This window comes from Cygnus atratus, chromosome 3 (assembly GCF_013377495.2).
Source record: "Cygnus atratus isolate AKBS03 ecotype Queensland, Australia chromosome 3, CAtr_DNAZoo_HiC_assembly, whole genome shotgun sequence".
Lineage (NCBI taxonomy): Eukaryota > Metazoa > Chordata > Aves > Anseriformes > Anatidae > Cygnus > Cygnus atratus.
The window spans coordinates 70,685,751-70,704,162 of NC_066364.1; the positions used below are offsets into that span (position 1 = coordinate 70,685,751).

At 39.7% G+C, this 18,412-nt stretch overlaps 1 protein-coding gene across 6 annotated transcripts; it reads left to right on the top strand.

Moving 5' to 3' along the window:
* The first annotated feature begins 507 nt into the window (after positions 1 to 507).
* FBXO30 (F-box protein 30) lies at positions 508 to 17,150 on the top strand. 6 transcript variants are annotated; one of them, XM_035538299.2, is made up of 5 exons: positions 3,158 to 3,191; positions 3,982 to 4,028; positions 4,605 to 4,709; positions 11,213 to 13,301; positions 14,201 to 17,150. In XM_035538299.2, the coding sequence occupies exons 4-5, from the start codon at positions 11,229 to 11,231 to the stop codon at positions 14,402 to 14,404; spliced, it is 2,277 nt and encodes a 758-aa protein (XP_035394192.1). In that variant the 5' UTR covers positions 3,158 to 3,191; positions 3,982 to 4,028; positions 4,605 to 4,709; positions 11,213 to 11,228; the 3' UTR covers positions 14,405 to 17,150. The 6 variants fall into 6 exon arrangements, with proteins under 6 accessions (XP_035394189.1, XP_035394193.1, XP_035394191.1 ...); XM_035538296.2 differs by lacking the exons at positions 3,158 to 3,191; positions 3,982 to 4,028 and adding an exon at positions 508 to 641; XM_035538298.2 differs by lacking the exons at positions 3,158 to 3,191; positions 3,982 to 4,028 and adding an exon at positions 744 to 868.
* Positions 17,151 to 18,412: the final 1,262 nt, after the last annotated feature.

Genomic DNA, 18,412 nt, shown 5'->3' on the forward strand with positions numbered 1-18,412 from the left:
CGGCCGTCAGATCCTTGAAGCCATAATCCCGAGGCCGCCCACAGCCACATAATCCCACCCGCCCACAGCCCCAACAGCCGGCCTCCACCCTCTGAAGGACGGATCCTCCACAGGCCGGCCCGGCACCCTGCGCCTCTGGGAGGCGGCCCAGGTTTCTAGGAAAATAAAACAAAACAAAACAAAACAAAACATTTTGCTCAACAGCGCTCCGACAGCCCGCAGCACGGCGCCCATACACCAAGGCCGCACGGAGCGAGGCAGTACCAGAGCGGTAACGTTAAAGCCCTGTTAAAGCCCACAGCAACTGCCGGCCCCCCCCCGCCCCCGCCGCGCGAGAAGAGCGGGGGGGGGGGGGGGGGGGAGAGCGCGCGCGCGCCACATCCGGGCATTCCGCCCCCCCGCCCCCCGTCCCCGCCCCTCGGGGCCGCGCCCGCCCGTCTCCCCGCCCCGCGGGCACGCGCGCGCGTGTCCGTTGGGGGGCGCGGCCGGCAGCGGGGCCGCGCGGGGGAGCCCGGCTGGGCCAGGGCAGGGCAGGGCAGCGCCGGGCAGGCGGCGAGAGGAGGCCGGCGGGGGACGGGGGCGCGCAGCGAGGCGCGGGGGGCGCCGCTCCCTGCCGGCCGCCCAGCGAGCGACGGGCGCGGGTGAGCCGCGGGCGCCGGGGAGACGGGCCCGGCCCCGGCCCCGGCCCCGCCGAGGGCCTGCGGCCGCCGGGAGCGAGCCCCGGGGAGGGCCGGGGTGGGGAGAGAAGGGGAGGGGGGGCGGCCGTGCGCTGTGGGGCCTGCGGGGGGCCCGCGGGCCTCGTCGGAGGGGTTGCTCCGCCGCGCGGAGGTGAAGGAGGGCGCCCGGCCGCGCTGCTGGCGGCCCCCAGGTAGGTGCGAGGGGCGGGCGGGCAGCGGCAGCCCGCGGGGGCTCGGCGCCGGGCGCTTTTCCTCATCCTCCTTTCCCCTTCTGCTGGCTGTGGTGTTGGCGTGCCGGGAGCAGCGTGTGTTCGTTCGCACGGGGCCTGTGCTGCTGTGGCCGCAGCGTCGCCTTGCGCTGCCCGTCCTGCCGCTTAAGGACGGACATCTCCCCCCGCTTTTGTTTGTGAAAGCCCTGGGCGGCCGCTAGCTCCTGGCCCTGCTGCGTGTTACTGTCGTGCAGCCTGGGCTGTGATTTGGAGGGGTGAGGTTCGTGCAGGCCCCTTGGCGATGCGTGATGAGGAGGGTGTTAGTGATCCTTACCTGTGGTCTTCCTCTCTCCTCAAAGTACAAAAATACTACTAAAACAGCCTTGGTTGGTAAGTGAGTTAAGCTGGAAGACTGAAAACTACATTGGCAACCTTAGTATGTCTTCTGCTCTGTGTGCATCTAAATGCCTCTGTGTATTTCTTTCCATACTGGTCCAGCTTCACTCAGACAAGGAATGGATTCAGAGGGTGAATCGGGGTTGTATTGCTAGCTGAGACTTCGTGGGGTATCCATCTCATTCTTTCCCAGAGTTGGAAAGTGTTAGAAAATAGGAGAATCCCATCAGAATGGGCAAAGACTATGCAACAGAGATGTCTTTGCTTCTTGGATGTTCTTTCTGTTTGGTACTAAATTATTCTCTTACTCAATTAACGTCTTAGGTTTGGATTGTATTGCTCATGCCTCGTACTTTGATGTTAGAAGTTTAATGGGAAAAACAGGTGCTGAGTCTAACTAGCAGTACCTGGTTGGAAACTTTCTGGCAAGATTTCTGCACGTTTGTAGGCAATCCAGTTTGTGACCTGTGTTCCAAAGGGCTTTTCCCAGTACCTTTGTTAAGCGCATGGCTGTAACAGCATATGAATGTTTGTCTTTGAGTCAACTCCTGCAGCTGCTGTGGATTTCAGATTAGTAACAAACGTATGCTTTTGTATTCAGTCCAGTTGAACTAAACAATAATAATTAAAAAAAAAAAAAGCTTAATTTCTTTCATACTGATAGACCTGATTCTTTGACGAGCTGTGTCTCAAATGAAGCAAATGCTGTTTGTCTCTGGCAATGAGATCCAGTGGTTTAGAGATGAGAGCCAGCGAATCATGTGTCTAGTGATCATTGTACTGGTGACAATTCTCTTTCAATTTCCTTATCTGGATAATGAGAGCAAACATAACTTGAATTCTTAAAGGTGAGATTTAAGTATTCCCGAAAAGACCACAAATAGTTAAGGGAGAGTTTAAAATTAAGTGAGGGTTACAGAGGAATCCTACCTAAGCTTTAAGTGCCTGGGCACTATCTAGACTCACTATTGAATGAAGGAAAGAGACTGAAAAATCTTGTAATATGAACTGATCTAAAATGGGCCAAGGGAATTAAAATGGAAGGGGAGCTCTAGATCTTGACTTTGCAAGATACTGTTTTTAATAGTTTTTGAGGTGACATTTGGTCTGCCTTTTTTTTTTTTTAATTTCACTATAATCTGTTAATGCTACTTGAATCTGAAATACCCTGCTGCAAACCTTTACAATCTGTAGAATATTGAATTGAGTAGACAGCACTGTTTACCACATGCCAAACGTTGATCTGAGCTCCTAGTGTGAAATCACAATGAAACCCCGATGGGTGCAAACTTAAGCCGTGAGAACAAGAGGTACAGGGAGGTAAAACTAACTGGTGTGGTTCCCGCTCTTCGTATAAAACTGAAGTTATTGGTTCAGGCTGGTTGTTGAATAGCAATACCTGGTTCAGGCGTAGTTACATACGTGCCGGTAGGTGGGCAATGTGATGCTTGTTGTTTTTTGAAGTTTAAACTTTGTATATTTAAAAGTATCTCTAGTAGAAATGGTAGTTTTCCAAAAATCCTGTGGGATAGAGAAGTGTGTTGGAGTGACAGATTCTTTGCAAATAGGATCTTTCTAGGAGTGTGCTGTATTTTCATAGCTGTAATGCTCTTACAAAAACTTGTTTTAGCTGAGTCACTATTGTCATCGGCCATGGAATGTATTTGGATGGGAATGTTCAGCTGGAGTCTGTGGAAAAAGTAATAGCTTCGTGCCCGCTGACATTTGGAGAAGGCAGTCTAAATTATATTAGAGATCAGAGATTGGTGACTCACTGTACGTCCACAAACCCTGCACAAACTTGCAGTGCAGATCTGTGTTTTCCAGTTCTTCATTCAAGTTAAAAACACTGAAAGAGCTGGTGTAGTGTGTTCCTTCCTAGCTTCTTGTCATCAACTATTTGAGATTGGTGAGTTTTTGTTATGTTTAGAAAATAGTGTTTGGTTGTTTTGTTGTTGTTTGTTTCTTTGCTTATGTGTTTGAAATTGGTATTTTGTACTATTTCCATTGCTTTTAAAACCAAGTAGTTTAGAAGGGGGAGAAGTCAAACAGGTATGGCAAAAAGTCTTTCATTTGATAACAAAGTTAAGTACCTGGAAAAGGAATAGGTTAAAGTTCCTAATACCTTCTCTGATCTTTTTCTCCAATTCTTTTTGTTCTACTTTAAAAATTTCAAACTGTTTTAGGACAGTCCCCATCTTTGTACTTCAGTATTATCTGATGCAGTGGAGGTGCCCGTTAAAATTTTTGTGTACTAACTGCTTTTGCTGTACGCTGGTCAGGCTCTGTGCTACTAACAAGAATATGTTTTTAAGAGGAAAAAAAAACCAACCCTTATACATGCAGAGTACATTACATCTGCATTTCAGTTTGTCTTCTTGGAGAGCAGTTGTGTTCACGTTCCATTTACCTTAAACTTGCTTTCTTATTTTGCTATGGGAACTGGTTCAACTTGTGTAGTAACACTTGAAGTAGTATATTAACAAAGATTTTTGGCCAGATCTCTGTAAACATACAGAGGTCAGGAATTCTGCAGCAACATGTATGAATTAAAATATTATTTAAGAAGAAGGATTTATTTTTGGCTTCTTTCGGGTGGCTGAAACTACCTACCGTAATACGGGTTACATTATTTGTTTGCAATAGTTTAGGTTCTGATTTCTCAGAAATGGCTTATTTTCTTTTCTGTTTTTCTGTAGGATTTGTGAGATGATGTCTGGGGACGAGGATAACATTGTTTCTTTGAGTATATAACCTCTGTTCCATCTCTTTAAGTTTTAACAATAATTCATGAATACAAATACATGGAAGAAGCTTGTTACAGTAAAGAGCTTTCTAATATCAAGCAACTGTTTAATGAATTATGTCTGTAGACTGAAGCTGCACAAATTTTAACTAGAATAAATTGCAGTTTATAAAATAATCCAACTTTAAATATCTTTTTTTTTTTCCTAGTTCTCCAGCTGTTGCAGTCTTTAATTCAAGTTTCATGCATATTTTTCTTAAAAGGTTCCTGGTGAGCCAAACCAAATAATGAAGTGAAGCAGGTTGTCGTAATAACTTTTAAAAGTCTTGTCTAGCCTTAAATATGAGTAACAGTCTGGTGTGACTTAACAGCTAACAAAAAGCTAGAATGACAGAACTTATATTGCAGTTGTAAAGTCTATTAAAAACATATTTATTTTTCCCTAAAAAATGCAAGATATTTCAGCACTTGTAGCTCCAGATAGTATAAGCAGGTGACCTGTTCAGAGGATTGTACATACAGCAAGTAATCTGTACACCAGAAATCAAACCATGTTTCTGATCTTGTTTCTTGCAGAGTCTGCAGCAGTCCAGGGGTCGCGCTGAGCTCAAGTACAGAAGTCCCTTACACATGAAATCTACTGGCTCTCTAGCTGAGTCTGCCCTGTCACCAGCTGAACAGGTAGAGTGCTTTTGTGCCCGAGCCATGCAGCAAGCGTAGCTGGTCCTGGCGTGGTTGTCCTGTGGCAGTGTGAGGCCAAAGGCACATTGAAGCCTTTTGGTTTCTTCTTTGGGGAATGTGTAGGTATAAAAGAAAGCATGGCAGATCTGTCACAAAAGTACTCTAAGGAAAAGCTTAGTAGTTCAGGGTTTGATTTTCAACTTTCTTGGAGACTGATAGCGATAGGGAAAGTGTTGGATCATTCTGTCACAGCATCTGTTGTAAACTGGAAGTAATCCAAACACATGGGGCGTCATTGGAGCGTCCACTTCAGTCAAAGCAGTGTATTGCTTTATTTTGGGATTTTTTTCCCATTCAGATCTATTTTCTGTCTGCAATGATTTGGGAGGAATTATCTCACTGAATTCTATGAACGGGAGGAAGATGGTTTGCTATTAGGGAAAAAGGAACTCCTAAAGTGTTACTCAAAAGAATGCGAAATACAGGTCAGCTCCTTTAACAGGAGGTGGGGTTTTGGGGAGGTGGGGTGGGGAGGAGGTATAGATACAGAAATGTTTGTTTTAAGGTAAGGTTGGAATGTAAAAAGTGGCATTTTTTTATAGTTCTACTGCTCGCTGTTTTTTGTTTTAGTTAGATTTTTTTTTTGAGGTAGATGGGTAACTAAATTATGCTTCACAAAGCAGTTAGTACATACCAAGGTTTTGCTTGTTCCTTTGATCCTAGATGATCTCTTGATAAAACTAGGATCTTGCAGGAATATGTATGCCCTGTGTTTTTCCTTGCAATTAGAAGCCATGTTTTGAGCCTGACCTTTTGGTGCCTCTTCTGTGTAATATGTGTAAATTGCCGTAGCCTACGATGATAATGGTGAAAGGAACATCCTACTAGTCGAGTAGTTTCAGCTTTAGTAATTGAAGCTTCTTGTTATGTATTCAGTGATTAACAAAATAATCAACAGTATTTGTATCCCATAAGTTGACGTTTTAAGTGTGGCATCTGAAAGAACTTTACTTCCTGAAAGTGTCTGTGATGTAAACCAGTTTGAAGAAATATAAGGGTTCATAAAGTCCGTGTCAGGAATTTCTTTGATATCAGAAAAACAATAAAAAGAACTATTGTCCCATATATAAGATTGTATAAGATGGCCACATGTACTTATTACCTGTGTAACTGAGGTACATACCTTCTAAATTTGTCACCTGTTAGTCATGTTATTTCAAGTTAGGCTCTAGCAGTTTGCAACGTCTATTGTTGTGCTTCTGAATTTGCCACTTGAAAATGTAGTTGGAAATTGGCATAGCATTAGATTAACTTTGCTCCGTTGTCCATTGTTGCTGTAGAGAGACATTTAGAGTAAGATTTGAGGCACCCAGCTCCCTAACATGAGGATAAAGGCTGTACTGTTTTTGGAGAAGCCTGAGAATGGGGCTATTTAACCTTGGTCTTTGTGGAGTCTTGATGATTAGAGTCAGAGCTGCCTTTTGTTGCTCACCTCAAGCAGGAATGGCAACTAGTAGTGGTGGCAACTGCTGTTCCCCTGACTGAAATGGTGTCAGAATAGATCTTGTTGAACCGCTAGTTCATGTCATCCATTGGTCATTTGAAAACTAATACATCCTCCCACCCCCGAAATACAAAACAAAAACTTAACAAATCCTAAAACCAACCAACAAAAAACAAAACACCCACAAAAAAAACAAAAAGTGAGCATGACCTGCATAACAAAGTTAATGTGTCTGTCTTGTAGATAGGAAAATTGTTACACATTTTGTGCAAGGTAGCTGTGACGAGAAAAGCTTATCTTCTTGAAGACTGTGAGAATTGTGTAACATATTTTGAAGTTAGATTTATTAGTCAGGATTAATGACATACTTCTCCCGTGCATGGTAGGATATGGAAAAATAAAATACCTTTTTCAATAGTTATCTATAGTACTACAAATTCTAGCAGAATATTCTAAAGCTCTTTTTTATATTGCACTCTTCCTCTTTCCTATTTAACCACATATCTCTTATCTCCATTTCACTTCGCACTTTACTCTCTGAAATGCATAGTTTCCACATCTTACCAGACTTACCTACTCTTTTGGCCACAGACCTGGGTAAAAGATGGAAGATTCAGGAATAGTGGGTTGTCTTGTACAATCTCCAAAACAACAGGGAATTTTTTAGAATGGTTTGCATATATTTGGCTGCTTGTGGGTGGATTTGGATGCTCCTAGGAGTTTAAACCTGTAGTACTGCTTGTGTACCTGTGTTCTACTTCCTAGAACCAGTAATTTAAGAACCTGTTGGACTATTATTTAGTCAAATTTGATAGAGGGAAGAGGTTCAAAGATAGTTAAGCTTTTATAGGTTTGGTGAATGAAAAGTGTCTAAGTAATGGAGGTTCTGACTGTGGGAATAGTTGCTGTGATTTCCTATCTTATTTGTCCCAAAGAGTTCATGTAGGGGGAGAGTAAGTAAGCAGACGGGTTTGGTTACGCTGAGTACAGTTCCTTACACTTCGTGGTATAGGAGACAGAGCCCTCACAGCTGAAGTATTGTGCAGTGACTGTTTGAAACTCTTATTATGCTATTTTAATGTTTGTGTTAAAACAGCAACTGAAAATCATGTGGCTGTAGCAGCTGGAATTTTAATCCTTTTAATTATGACAGATTTTCAAAGCATGTTCTGGCTGATTTGGTCAGCTGACTGTATAGTATGTACAATAACATCAAGTGATTGCACAAATTCTGAGAGCAGTGGTCACCTCATTGGAACTGGATGTATTTTTAGGTTTCTCTGCTAGTAACAGTCAAGTGTGTGTACTTAAGCATCTCGTATGAACTGAACCTAGTTGCTGACGCTGTGCTATCAGAAAAAGACAGCTGTTCCTTCTTGCTATAGTCATTGATGTGACTTTCTGTATTCTCACCAAATTGTGGGAAGGAACACAATAGGGTATAGACAGTAAATCTTACTGATACGTGTTTTAATGACAGGTGTTCTAGGATTTTGAGTATCAGAGTAATTGAAAGCTTTGGAGTTATGTCCAACAAAAAAATTGTTAATCTTCCCTTTTTCTTAGTCAGTGCATCAAGGCAGTGCTAAGTTCGGTGGTTCACAAAGTTAGCTTACAAAATTGAGTGAGAAGTGACCATTTGCTGGTAAATGAATATGCTAATTCGTGAGGTTTTATCCAGCTTGATAGGGTAGTTTGGCTGATTTTTTTCCTTGGGTTTTCTTTTATGTTTTGGTAATTGAATTATATTGAAAGCCTCATCGAAAGTCCCAGAACTCCTTAATGCCCAAAACATTAAGTTTGAAGGCCAGGTATTCAAATTGAAAAATGCATGAAAAGGACATTTTATTTGTGTGTGTGTATAGTCTCTATAAGAAGCTATAAATAAATATGATATTCTGACTAAATTAAAGTTCTGCAGCAGGTGCTGCGAAGACTTGCGCAGGATGCAGAATTTTAGTGAATGTCATGCTGATGGTCTACTGATGTCCAAAGAGATTTTAGATCATACATTTAATTAAGGAGCCAAAGGATTTGAATCTTAAGGGAAACAACATGAAATAGCCTCCTTTTTTAGTGACCAATAAAATTTGAATTTACAAAGAGAGCATAGGTTATTTTATCTATTTATTTGATCACATGCATAACTGCTTCTCTATAAAAACAACTGCAGGCATCTGTTACAGAACTAAATTAGCGTCCATCTATTAGTAAAACATGGGCTTTTGTTGTGTGATACGTCTTCATACACTCTGTTAGTGCTATTTAATGTTTTTACCACATTCTCTCTCCTTTTCTCACACTTCGAAATTTCATTTGCTTGTACCAGATGATTAAGTTTTGATGAATATTAGCTTATGTGCAAAAGGAGTCTTGGAGCTTGAGAAAAGGCGGTATAGTCACACCACTCAGGTTTCACAATCTGGCTTGTGGAGACGAAGATAGTGTGCTAGGGAGGAGGATGTTTTACTGTCTTAATAGAATGTTCCTCTGTGGAAGCTCACATGAGCTATTTAAAGGTAGTATTTAATGATGGTTGACTAATTTAGGGTATGTCTACACAAATGGTGCAGGCAAACACGAGCTCTGACTGAGTTCTGAGCGGTGTGAGTGTGAGCCAGCGTTGGCCCAGAAGCAAGGCAGCAGTCAGAGCTAGCACAGGGGTGTGCTCTAGCTGGCAAACCTACCTCCTGGTCTAGGAACGGCTCAGCTCTGGCCATCTTAAAGCGAGCAGGGGCATACCTTTTTGCAAAGTAGATCTTTTTTTATTTCTTTTAAACGTAATTGTGGGGTACGGATCAAATTAAGCCTTGCTGCTAACAGACTGTTTGTTTTATGACTGTGTTTAGACATATGAAGCTAGGGCAGGGCCCTATGAAGGCTTTTGCATTATCAACCAGCACTGGTCTTTTTCAAGGCTATTTCCATTTTGTGTCAAGCACTTTAAAATACAAAGGGTTTTTTTTTTTTGGTCTAGCAACAGGCTACTGTATTTGGCAGGAACGACTTAAAACGAGGGCTTTGGTAGAAGAACTGCAAATTAAATTGCATTCTCAGTCCAGTAAGTTTCCCTTTTTGATTCTTTACTGAACATTTCTCAGCTCTTTGCAGTGGATGCCACCTGACTTAATACGCAAGGTTAAAGCGGGTTGTGTGCCAGAAGGTTTTGCTAAAACATTTAGCAGATCTGTCAGTTACAGAGTTCAGCAACTGATGCACTTGTCAGTGTATGATGAAGCAACTTATTTGTTACTCAAATACTAAGGTATGGTGGGGAAAATTCAGCTGTGTTTTGCCTGCTAAGCACATATGCTTCTTTGTTAGTGTTCAGGAGAGTGGGTGGCTAAAACATTTGAGTTATCCAAATTACGAGGGATGGAGGGATGAGGGCTGATTGGTACTTAAAGTTGGCATGAATTTCAAAGCATTGAAAGAATACAACTGAGTGAAGCATTGCATAAAAATCTATTTAAATGCTTTAAATAAATTAATGCGGAGTGTCTGAATGGCGGTTTTCTTTCCTCTTACCTTCAGTTTGAACAAGAGGAATAATACTAATCAGTTTTATTTTTACAGTTTAGAGCAATTTTAATTTAAGAAGTTCTAATAAATTAAAACTGACGTGTTTAGTATGACAACACTTCATGAGAGCATTTGTTAGAATAAAATAAGGAACTGTTTCTGTTCTATTAATCTGATTCTGCAAGCACTTTTTTTCTTTTTTAACTTCTTTTTGCAGTATAGGTAGTGAGGAAAAGATGGAACTGAGCAGTGTATTTTTGAAACAATCATTTGAGGTTTGGCTCTGTGTAAATCACTCTGGTATCTCTGAACTGTAATCCCAGTGGTATCACTTCTGCAAGGGAGGTTATTGGAGCACAGGGGGAGGAAGGCTTGGTCCTTTGAGTGGGCCTGCACTCGAGCTAGTGAGGAGTTGCAGAGCTTCTGGAAGTATGGTACAAAAATGTAACACTTCTTATATTTTTATTTTTTTCCCCCTTACCACAACAAAGAATCGGGTTTGTGTTTGCATCAGCATATTATGATAGATTATGCAATTAAATTTTATTTGGATTTTTATTGCTGTTTGGTCTAGTTATGTAAAGTTGCCATGTTACCCTTACACTTTGAACTGCTGGTATTGTAATTAGGGCAGGTCAGAGGATGGATTAACAAAAATTCCTTTTGTGGATTGAACCGGAGGTGTATAGATACAGGGACAGTGTTGGGCAGGATAGTTTTGATGTAAAGGTTTTGAGTGAAATAAATTGTGTGGTGTAATTGCTACATTTATGCAAAAACTTGTATAAAAACTATAGAGGAGCTACAGGCTATGGATGAAATAAAAACAGAAGAGTGAAGAGCTGTTATAAAGGACTGCTGCCTGTTAGATTTGTGTGTGTGTGTGAGAGAATGGGACACAAATGGAGATTGAGATGTGTCTTGAAGAGAACTGCATGAAGATGGTGCTGGAAGCATAGGTGGTAGCAAGCAGCCCAGGCAATAGGATGCCTCTGTTTAATTTAAAGGTCTGGAGATTTAGCACAGATGAGAGTGAGTCTGGCTTCCTTTGTCTCCTTCTAGTGTAAGTTGTGTAGTTTATGATTTTAGGTAATCAGCCATAGTCAATGAGCATGCTTTGTTTTTAGTTGAATCATCTATTTGGAATAGACAGGAGTAAAGAGCTCTTCCCAAGAGAAGTTTATACAACATTTTTTTCCAAGCTGCATGTTTCATGTCTGGTGAATATGTGTGTGGACTGCGTTGAACTCTGATACAAATATGTTATCTTAAATTTTGGGGTGAAGTTTTAAACATCATTTCTTTAAGATAAAACATCACCTACTCGTTCTCTTAAAATGGCTTCTGATCAGTTCATGTTGTGTTAATATGTATCTCTCCACACACCTGAAGAATGCAAAACTGCAAATAACTGTTGTTAAATATTAACAATATTGAGTTAATATTCCATGTTTTTGTCTCCCTTTTCTTCATTCAGAATTGGATTTACAATCATGGAGGAACAGCAGCAACATGTACACTGCGTAAACTGTGTCAGCCGTCGTTGTATGACCAGACCAGAGCCTGGCATTTCCTGTGATTTGATAGGCTGCCCGCTGGTTTGTGGAGCAGTTTTTCATTCATGTAAAGCTGAGGAACACCGCATTTTATGTCCACTTGAAAGAGTGCCTTGTTTGAATAGTGGCTTTGGATGTCCCTTCATAGTAGCCCGTAATAAAATTGCTGATCATCTAGAAGTTTGTCCTGCAAGCGTGGTATGTTGCACCATGGAGTGGAATAGATGGCCGGTCAGTTATGCAGACCGAAAATCTTACGAAAATCTGAGTAAAGACGTTGATGAAGTGGAGCAGCTAGATATGGCTTTAGCCCTTCAAGACCAGCGCATGTTACTAGAATCACTTAAAGTAGCAACTATGATGTCAAAAGCAGCTGATCAGATGTCGGAATCCAGAGAACAAACCTCTGTCAAAACAAACACCCCAGATACGGTGTGTTCAAATGGCTTGATACCTGTAGATGAAGAGTCCTATGGTGCACTTTATCAAGCTACTGTAGAAACAACAAGGAGTTTAGCTGCTGCTCTGGATATCCTGAACACTGCAACCAGGGACATTAGCATGTTAAATTCAAAGCTCTGCACTTCACATGAAACGAAAGAAGATGCTGAGATTAAAGAACAAGCCTCTAATGGCGTTATTCAGGATAATAAGTCTGATCACGAATATCCAGGTGAAGAAAACATAGGAGCAGCTGGGGGAGTTGACTTGGATAGCCTGAGTCAAAATTCACAAATGGAGCAAAATGGTTCTAGTGATATTTGTTATGATGTAGTACAAAATCATGACTTAAATCTAAACCTCAGTGACTCCTCACTCTTGTGTAATGGCTTTCATGTAGAAAACGAGTGTTCAAAGGTGTTGGACCAGAATGAAGATCTTGGTGTTTCTAATTCAAAACCATCCAGTGTAGCAAATGGTGAATGTACTGCGTCTTGTGATGATGAAGCATTGCAGTCTTGCAGCTCCTTCCCTGTAACAGCACAACTTAAAGAAGTAATACCAGCTGATCACTTAGTTAATGGTAATGTTAATCATATCCTACTTCCCCATGCTAATGCAGAAGAAATTTTAGAGAGACAGGTGGAGCAGGAAAGACTGAGAAACGTAGATGCATTTTCACTTATGCGGCATCGATCATACAAATTCCTTGTTAATCACTATTGGTCAGCACCAAAAGAAGACAAAGCTGTTGATACATCAGATTTGGAGATAACAGAAGATCCCATGGGTCTTCAGGGGATTGATCTAATCACCGCAGCTCTGTTGTTTTGCCTAGGAGACTCTCCTGGAGGTAGGGGGATATCGGAAAGTCGCACTGTTGATGTGTATCACGTTGACTTTGGGACCCAAACATTTTCTCTCCCATCAGCTATATTGGCCACAAATACAATGGTGGGGGAAATAGCTTCAGCTTCTGCGTGTGATCATGCCAACCCACAGCTCTCAAATCCAAGTCCATTCCAGACCCTTGGACTGGATTTGGTATTGGAATATGTGGCTAGATACCAAACAAAACAGCGTTCAATGTTTACATTTGTTTGTGGACAGTTGTTTAGGAGGAATGAATTTTCTTCGCATTTTAAGAATGTGCATGGTGACATTCACGCTGGCCTTAATGGCTGGATGGAGCAGAGGTGTCCGTTGGCCTATTATGGGTGTACATATTCTCAACGAAGGTTTTGTCCTTCAACACAAGGGGCAAAAATTATTCATGATCGCCACTTACGGTCATTTGGAGTTCAGCCTTGTATATCTACAGTATTAGTAGAACCAGCAAAAAGCTGCTTAATTGGACTACACAATGACCATTTGAGTAGTCTACCTTTTGAGGTTCTGCAGCACATCGCTAGTTTTCTAGATGGCTTTAGTTTATGTCAGCTTTCAAGAGTGTCACGTTTAATGAGAGATGTGTGTGGAAGCTTGCTTCAAGCACGTGGAATGGTGATACTGCTTTGGGAGAAGAAAAAGTACCCAGATGGAATTTCTTCTTGGCAAATAAAAGAAAAGGTAAGTTATATTTTCTTTTGATGGTGAAAGAAAAAACATTTAATTGGTTATGTTTCTGCTTTTTCTCTTAATATTTTCCCCTGTCACTATTGTTGTTACTATTTTTTGATATAATATCCCTTCAAGAAATACATTGTCAAATAGAACAATTAGCCAAAATGGCTAGCAGGTTGGTTGAGTCTTCCACACCCTTCAAGAAGTAGAAGTAGTTGTCTGCTCAATTTGTATTTGGTGGAAATTAACATTTTTAAGTCTTGGGAAAATTGGAGGTTTTAGTTGTTATTTCATTTTCTTTAATTTTAAATATTCTGTGACAGTGAGAAAGTTGTCTAAAATTTGCATCTCTTGCCTTTATACTGTTTAAAGCAATTTTTATTTTTTTGTACAACTGTTCAGATCCTATCTGTTGCCATGGTATTGAATGCCTTAAATATGTAAAAAAATTTTTAAACTTTTAAAACTTTAAACCTTCATATGTTTGGTTTTTCATTCTTCCTACTCCCCGCCCCCCCTCCAAAGTGCAGAGTATCTGCAGCAATCATTTGGAATTGCAGAAGATGGTTTCACAAATGGATTATTTTCTGATAAAGTAACCGTCATGACCAGTACTGATGGTCATGTAGTACTTTGTCATTTAACTTCTGATAGCATCTACTTTGTAGACAAAAAAAAAAAAATACATATATATATATATAGCCTGCCTTTCTTCCCTGTATTCAGAGTTAACTTGGAATCTGAGTCAGCCTGAGACTGACTATCCAAAATTTAGAATTGCCTGGTTTTGTCATGTTGTTACAGATCCAAAGCACATCCTGAATGTGTAGCACAAACACTTATTTTCCTGCTCTGAGTTCAGATATCTTAAAAGATTTTGAGCCTATGTACAACTTGTTTTCTAGGTTTGGCGGTTCAGTACAGCTTTCTGTACTGTGAATGAGTGGAAGTTTGCTGACATCATAAGCATGGCTGACCACTTGAAGAAATGTAGCTATAATGCTGTAGAGAGAAGAGAGGAGGCTGTTCCACTGCCATGTATGTGTGTAACACGAGAACTCACTAAAGAAGGACGTTCACTGCGCTCTGTTTTGAAACCTGTACTTTAAATATTGCAACCACTCCAATTGCACATACACTCAAGCACCTGATATAACCTCGGTAATATTATGTGACACTTTATTAATGTACTAAAGATACTTTCTAGCTAAATCTACTCTGTCACTGTGTATATAAGGTTTGAAGTGACATTTATTTTTTATAATTCTGTTTAGCTGGAAAGTAATGAAAGTTGCCTTAACGTTTGAAAAATTTGGAACTTGCTGGACAGGGTAGTTTTATCTAACTTATATAATTTAAAAAAGGAATCCTAAGGTGTGTTTTCTTATTCACTGGTGCCCATGTTGCTGTTGACTGATAACATTTCAAAAATGGCCTCTAAATGGTATGCACATTTAGATAGGAAACACTGAACTGTAGTGAGACAAAATCCTGACCAAATGCACTTTCTGTATTTGGTCTATTTTTCTTAACAAATTATAATCCAATTATTTGAAAGACGATGAAGAATTTAAAACTTCATAGTAGATGTCTCAAACACTCAGCATTTAAGCACATCTTTTCTCATGAAGTCAGTGTTCTAGTGCTTTTCCTAGTTAACAGGTGATCTAGGATAAACATTTTTTTTTTAATTTTTAGGAATGATCTAAGTGAGCTCAGATTTACAGCAGCTTAATTTTTAGTACAACTTTTTTTTGACATGTCAAAAATGATTATTTTTCTTCTGGACTATTAACAGTTACTTCACGTTTGGGAGCAAAACTTTTAGAGCTAAAAACATGGAATACTAGTTTTTATTCTCACACCTACAATGACATCTGACTTGAAATGTTTCTCCTTGTCCTGCAGTTGGCTGAGGGTTAAATTGCTTGAGCAGTCAGAAATTCAAATTGTGATGAACAGTTATGAGTTTATAATGCAGCTAATGAAAGGGCTTTACTTGTTTTATGGTATTGTGAGATGTACTGTCTCCTTTTCTGTTAATTTGTCTATAAAAATGCTGCTTTTTTGGGGGAGCATTTTAAATTACTGGTATATATATCAAATGTATCATCTTCATAAGATGAGACATCATTTGTTAATTGCATAAGGCATATCAGAAATGTACGTTCAACCACATCCGTTAAATGAACAACTTCAGTTTGCTTCCAGTCTTCCATAATAAAAGATCTTACAAAGCATTTGTGAATAGAGAATACATGCTATGAAAAATGCCCTGGTATAGCAAAACTGTAATAACTTGAACTGACTTTCCAACTTGTTTGTATTAATGTTGGTGTCTCTAGCTTGTTGCACTTAGCAACTGTGCCACAAAGCTAAAACAGAAACAGACCAGAGCTTGGAACAAAGAAATACAGTATGTATTTCCATTATAGGAAAAAATAAGAGATTAGTAAGGAGGAGATGTTTACAAAAATGGCTAAATTTATTACTTGTAAATTCTGTACTGGACAGTTGTTTATGGCTAGTCTGGCTGCAGTTCACAACTTTGGTATCTGTGCATTTCCCATGCTGGGTCTGGTCCAGCTAAACGTTCACTGCCTTTTTCTATCCAGAGTGCTAAGGGTGCCCAGAAAAAAAAAAAAATCTAGTCCTTTAGTGCCATGAGTTGAAATTACAAGAGCTTAAACAGAAGCTCTGCCTGGATCTTGAAACTAGATGTTCTCTTTCCACGCTTTCTCTTTTTTTGGTTGGAGGGAGGAAACAAATAAACCATCTAGAGAAGTTAATATTTCTGGTAATTCTTAGCTGTTACCACGGTTATGTGGAAAGAAGAATCTGGATTTGTGTACAAATCTGACAAATGGGGTTAAAACCAACTGGGTTTTAGGTAGGAATTATATAAAAAAAAAAATAGGAAAAAAAAACCCACCACCCCTTTCTCACGTTTCATTGAAATGCTCATTACCCACAAATTCTTCAGTACAAGGCAGGAGAGACAGGCTTTCATCAGTTCTTGTCTTTTTAGCTCTAATGGCTCCTCGTTGCTGCTCTCCAATGTTTAAAAGTAGTTGTGTGACTGGAAGGATCCTGAATGCTGAGGAGTTTATGGTCGAGTTTACAGCTAAATCTACTTTAAAACATCTGTCTTGGATTACTGATACTTTTTTTTTTAGTCAGCAATGTGGTGGTTTTGGTACTTGGCATTCTTTGTAACTACCCAGAACCATAAGTGATAGTAGGTGGGCATGTGTCTTGGTTCCTTAGGAAAAGAGGGTATCCAGTTATAGGAGCTGGTGAAGAATCTCACTTGTAGCACAGTGCAGATCTACATCTAAAGTTTCTGTTGTTGCTCTATTAAAATGAACTGTTTAAGTACTCAGTGTTCTTCTTAAGAAATAACACTATTTCTCAATACATGCACTTTTGTTTTCAAATGTAGATACAGGCTTTGTTTTGTTAAATTAGTTCATTTTTTATGAGAATCCAGAGCTATTAAAATATCGATGTTGTAAACAAAATCTCTGCCTTGTAAACTGCTGCAAATGCAGGAATACAGTATAGTTAGGATAAAACTATTTCTTTACACTGCTATGCAGTCTGTAAAACATCTACGGTGTATAGTCAGTCTGTCAAAATGTGGCTTGTTCACATTTGCCCTTGAATTTTAAAAATGTTGTATCCCTTTCCTGGTACATCTTCCTTACAGCATACATAGACAGCTGTTCCAGTCTTTCTTTTACTTGATACCACATTGCTACTTTGTTTAAAATATTATGTTTTCAATCATTATGCAATATTTTTTTTTGCAATGTCTGTTAAAATCCTAATAAAACTTTTGGAGTTTCTCTTTTAGTATGACTACTTTTTTTTTTTTTTAAAGCTTATCACCAGCATTTCAGTGTGCAAACATGGTGCTTAATGTCTGTCTATAGCATTCCAGTAAGTACTTGAAAAAATCAAATTGCATAAAGGAATCTATTTACAAACATTTAAACATTGCATAACTTGAACGTGATTGAGATACATTCACTTTAATATGAAGATCAGGCATTCCTTTTTAGACTGTAGGCCCATTTCTGCTGCTTTTGTCTCGCATTGTTATGTGGTGTAGATTTTCTTCCACAATTAAACTATGTAACACTGACTCTTATCATACCTTGTAGGTTTGTGGGTTTTTTTCTTAATAATAAATTGTAGAGATTATCTGATGAAGATAGTATACATGTATGATGCCTGTTTGCAAAGAACATTTTCAGTTTATTGGCTCATGATAAAGTTTTCCTGTAGAAAGCTGTTGCTTAAAATGATCCAGAAGTAAACATGCAGAGTGGCTTTTAGAGAGTAATTGTAGTTCAGATCCTTTGTGGAAAGACAAAACACAAAACAAAACCTCACTAAAATGGAAGACTCTGTCCAGGAACTGATCTCTTGTCCTGCCATCTGTTAGAATAAGTATACCGATGGTCTTTAAAAATAAAAAATGCACCTGTACTACATAAATCTGAAAGTTTAAAAAAAATAATCTAATAACCTTTTTTCCCTAAGCTACTTTTTGAAGCAAGTAATAAAGAGCTGTCTTCAAGCTTCTTGTGATTTAAATGGAGGGAATTCTGCTTAGCAAGGTGGAAGTTGGGTTGCATTAGTTATTTTCACGTGAACATCCTGACAAAGCAGTAGGCTGCGGGACAAAACTAATCCGATTATGTGACTGTTTAGCAAAGGAGCAATCAAGGACCTGGCATGAATATACGTTGGACTTTGCTCAGAAGTGTTAATATTTGATAGTAACATACTGTGTAATCATTTGAGTGTTGTGTACTCTTTAGTATTACATTTATGTAGTTGTGTTCAATATGTCATTCTGGAGGCATTGGTAGCGAACAAAGCAGGAAATAATGTGTTGCTTAATGAGATTTGAACCTTGGTTAAGGTAAAACTATGGCTGTTATGCACTGTGGCAGCTGTTTATAAGCATCAGCTGTCAGCTTCATTTTTTATTTCAAGAGTAACGGAAGAGTGTATGCCTTGTTGTCTGAGAAAAGTGGCTTTACTTATATAGCGAGAAGAGTTTCATATGGTATCTCACTGTGCACGTGGATTTTGATGCAGCTTGA

Bases quoted from the DNA above. Each gene is read 5' to 3' on its own strand.
- FBXO30 (XM_035538296.2), top strand. From the start codon at position 11,229: ATGGAGGAACAGCAGCAACATGTACACTGCGTAAACTGTGTCAGCCGT. The intron at 13,302-14,200 runs GTAAGTTATATT...CTTGTTTTCTAG, and splicing joins CTTGGCAAATAAAAGAAAAG to GTTTGGCGGTTCAGTACAGC.